At 46.9% G+C, this 3,631-nt stretch overlaps 1 protein-coding gene across 1 annotated transcript in view; it reads right to left on the minus strand.

Annotated features, from left to right (window-relative positions):
* The window catches only part of crabp2a (cellular retinoic acid binding protein 2, a), a 14,016-nt gene extending 11,614 nt beyond the window's left edge, over positions 1-2,402 (minus strand). Inside the window, exon 1 of the mRNA XM_021598320.3 lies at positions 1,778-2,402. Within this exon, the coding sequence (XP_021453995.1) occupies positions 1,778-1,859 (82 nt within the window). The 5' untranslated portion in view covers positions 1,860-2,402. The remainder of the gene's footprint in view (positions 1-1,777) is intronic.
* Positions 2,403-3,631: the final 1,229 nt, after the last annotated feature.

Below are 3,631 nucleotides of genomic sequence, written 5' to 3' on the forward strand. Positions count from 1 at the left end.
AAGGAGGGAAGAGGGAGGAGTGGTGACAGGTTGCATCCAGCTGCGCTTTAGCCTCTAATGAAACCCAAAGGATCATGGGATCATTCCTCACTGTCAGTCACACCAATACCTAGGTACATTAGAGAACTACCATGTGTGTGTGTGTGTGTTTTAGCATCCAAGTGTGTGCAGATAGAGTTGCCTCTGTTCTCTCTAGAGAGTCTGGCCAAATATTTCTGCTCCTCATCATGCCAGTAGGTCTGTGTGCACGTCTGCATCTGTGAATGTCCTGCGCCTGCGTGTGTGTCTGTGTGTGTGCGTGTGTGTGTCTGTGTGTGTGTGTGTGTGTGTGTGTGTGTGTGTGTGTGTGTGTGTGTGAGTGCGTGTGCGTGTGTGTGTGTGTGTGCGTGTGTGTGTGTGTGTGTGTGTGTGTGTGCGTGTTAAGGCCAGGTAAAGCATTAGACCCAGTCAGTCTGTCCTCTCCTCCTCTCTGTCTGTCTGTCTGAGTTACTTTCCTCACATACAGTCCCTCCCTTTTATAGGTACAGCTCCCCTTTTCCTCCCTTCACACACACACACACACTCACACACACACACACACGCACACGCACACGCACTCACACACACACACACACACACACACACACACACACACACACACACACCACATCTCCCTGGCCTATCTCTCTGTCAGTTTCATTTCATCATCTTTTCTTTCTTCTTTTGTTTGACCCTTTTTCCTTTCTATCCTCTGGCCCCCACCTCACCCCCTTCTCTATCTCTCAGCACACTACCCCTCACACACACCCCTCGCGTGGTTAATGATGGGTAAAGACGGAGAGCAGATTTATGTTAATTGGTGCCTCAGTCAAACCAGGAAATTGGAATGCGCGCGACCGGCCGGTGATGCGCCACTGACTCCGGTTATTCCGGCAGGAACAATGGTGGCATTTAGAACTAGTTCATAACACAGACAGATATTGCACTTTTGTGCATGAACACAGGCTTCTCTCTCTCGATCCTCCCTCCCATATGTGCTTATGTGTTGATATACATATATTCCTGGTATGCCCTTGTATTTGAGTAAAAAATAATAAAATTGGCAACCACTGACAGACACACTCACACACCCTGCCAGATAAATGAACAGGCGTTGTCTTTTAATTCCATGCAAACTGCTGCAGGTGTGGAGCAAGGCCTTTAAGATTGAGAATGAAATGACAGTGAAACAGCTCTTAGTTTCGGCATGCAGGCTGATAATATTCCAAGTGTCACGTCATAACGGACTCTTCTCTCTGAAGCGTCTGATTCTTCCGATCCCACACACATACTTGCACGATGTGATGTTATTTTTCCCCGCGCGGTGACACGGACAGAGGTGCCGCCGTTTGTCTCCATTGTCTGGCGGAGTGAGGCGAGGGGGAGGGGAGACTGGCTGGGGGAGTGGGGCAGTGAGGGGAGGGGGAGAGAAGGGTGAAGCTGGCTGTAGGGGGGGTTGAGTTTTGGGTTCGCCAGAATTACAAAGACCCCCCCACTCACGCGACGCACAGAGTACACCACATGTCTGATTAATAAGTGCAAGCATGAACCATTGTGTGTGTGTGTGAGAGAGACACGTATCTGACCTACAATGCATTAGTGTGTTCAGATAGCTATATTCAATTAGTAATAATTAAATAACTGCTATAATAATAGGCTATAATAAAGTTAGGATAGGATATATGTACCACAAATATTTACCACCATCCCCTTCATCGCCATCATCATCATCGCCACCACCATCATTACCATCACTCACCCAGCGCTTTGAGAAGCTCCTCGAAGTTCTCCGAGTTCTTCATCTTCCAGGTACCAGCGAAGTCAGGGATTTTGCTCTCCATCTTTTTCTAAACTGATTGTTTTACTCTCCAACTCTGCCCTCTTTTCAATCAGTGCGGGTCTCGAGGTGGTCGGTGGTCCTCTCTCCCTAACCGGCTAAGAGGTGATCTGGATTGGATTTAGACTTTCCGGTCCCGCTAGTTTTGCCCCCTCAGCTGGTTGTGACCGTGTGTCTCTCAACTGTTTGACTGAGGTGGCTGTCAGTGCCCTAATCCAACCCTCTCTCTGTCTCTCTCTCGCTGATCCCTATCTCGCCTATGCGTCAGTGCACGTTATGAGCGGTTGCGCTATGAAAGGATGGAATGGAAAACTAGCCACTTCCTTTGACCGCTGATAACATGCCCACTTTCACACTCAGACACGCCCGACCCACGTCTGTCATGTCCAGGAGCCAACCGGAATCGCCTATGGTTCCTAAACCCCGCCACGACCACGCCCGGAGAGAACATGTGCGTTCCAGGACCTCCCAGCTGAGCCACTTGTCACGCCTCTTTATCCCCGCGCACCTTTAATGTGCCAATGGAGTGACCGCGCCCTAGACGCACGCGCACAAGGGCATAACCTCATGGAAACATTATTTTATGAGGTGCAATATATTATTTAATTTGTGGTGTTTGTCAGACACGTGGTTCGTGGTTGAAGCCATTGTGTTGTAATTGAAACCGGAAAAACTGTTCTGAGTGCCAGTTTCGGATTTAGCCAATTTATCGTTGGCATGGATGTAGTGTTGAGTGTCAAGGAAGTCAGGTACCAGTCCGTGTGTTGATGTAGGGGAGATAGAGAGAGACTTGGTGGTTCAATTCTTGGAGATGATCGAGGGCCAGCGATTGGATGGAATGTTGAGAATATTTCCCACAAGTTCACCTCACCCCCCCTTCTCCATTCTTCCTCACTCTCTCTCTCTTTTCTCTACCCTCTTCCCCCAGCGCCGCAGCGATGTGAAATAAAAATAAAAGAGGTGGTAACGGGATACAGCCACTGGCCTCGACCAGCAGCGGGCTATCTATTTAACCGGACTGCGTCAATAAGTTTGACTTCGCGTGCAGAAACATACCGAACTCACGAGAGAGCAAGAAAGAGACATGAGTTTCCCATGCCAATAAATCCATTTGAATTGAATTGAGAGAGAGAGATTTTTTATTTATTGTCTATTTCACTTTCTTTGGCAATGTAAACATATGTTTCCCATGCCAATAAAGCCATTTGAATTGAGTTGAGACACACAAACAGACTAACACAAATCCCACAGAGCCTCAGGACAGCAACACAATTAGACCCAACCAAATCAAGAGAAAACTAAAATATAGTTACTTGACACATTGGAAAGAATTATCAAAAAAACAGACCAAATCGAATGCTATTTGGCCCTAAACAGAGGGCGGAATACCTGACCACTGTGACTGACACAAATTTAAGAAAAGCTTTGCCTATGTTTAGACTCAGTGAGCATAGCCTTGCTATTGAGAAAGGCCGCCATAGGCAGACCTGGCTCTAAAAAAAAAAAACAGGCTATGTGCATACTGCCCACAAAATGAAGAGGAAACTGAGCTGCACTTCCTAACCTCCTGTGAAATGTATGACCATACTAGATACACATATTTCGCTCAGATTACTGAGACCCACAAAGAATTCCAAAACAAATCCAATTTTGATAAACTCCCAATTGGGTGTAATTCCACAGTGTGCCATCACAGCAGCAAGATTTGTGACCTGTTGCCACAAGAAAAGTGAAACCTGTGAAGAACAAACACCATTGTAAATACAATCCATATAT

The sequence above is a fragment of the Oncorhynchus mykiss genome, chromosome 2 (genome assembly GCF_057628025.1).
Source record: "Oncorhynchus mykiss isolate SJ-2025 chromosome 2, ASM5762802v1, whole genome shotgun sequence".
NCBI lineage: Eukaryota > Metazoa > Chordata > Actinopteri > Salmoniformes > Salmonidae > Oncorhynchus > Oncorhynchus mykiss.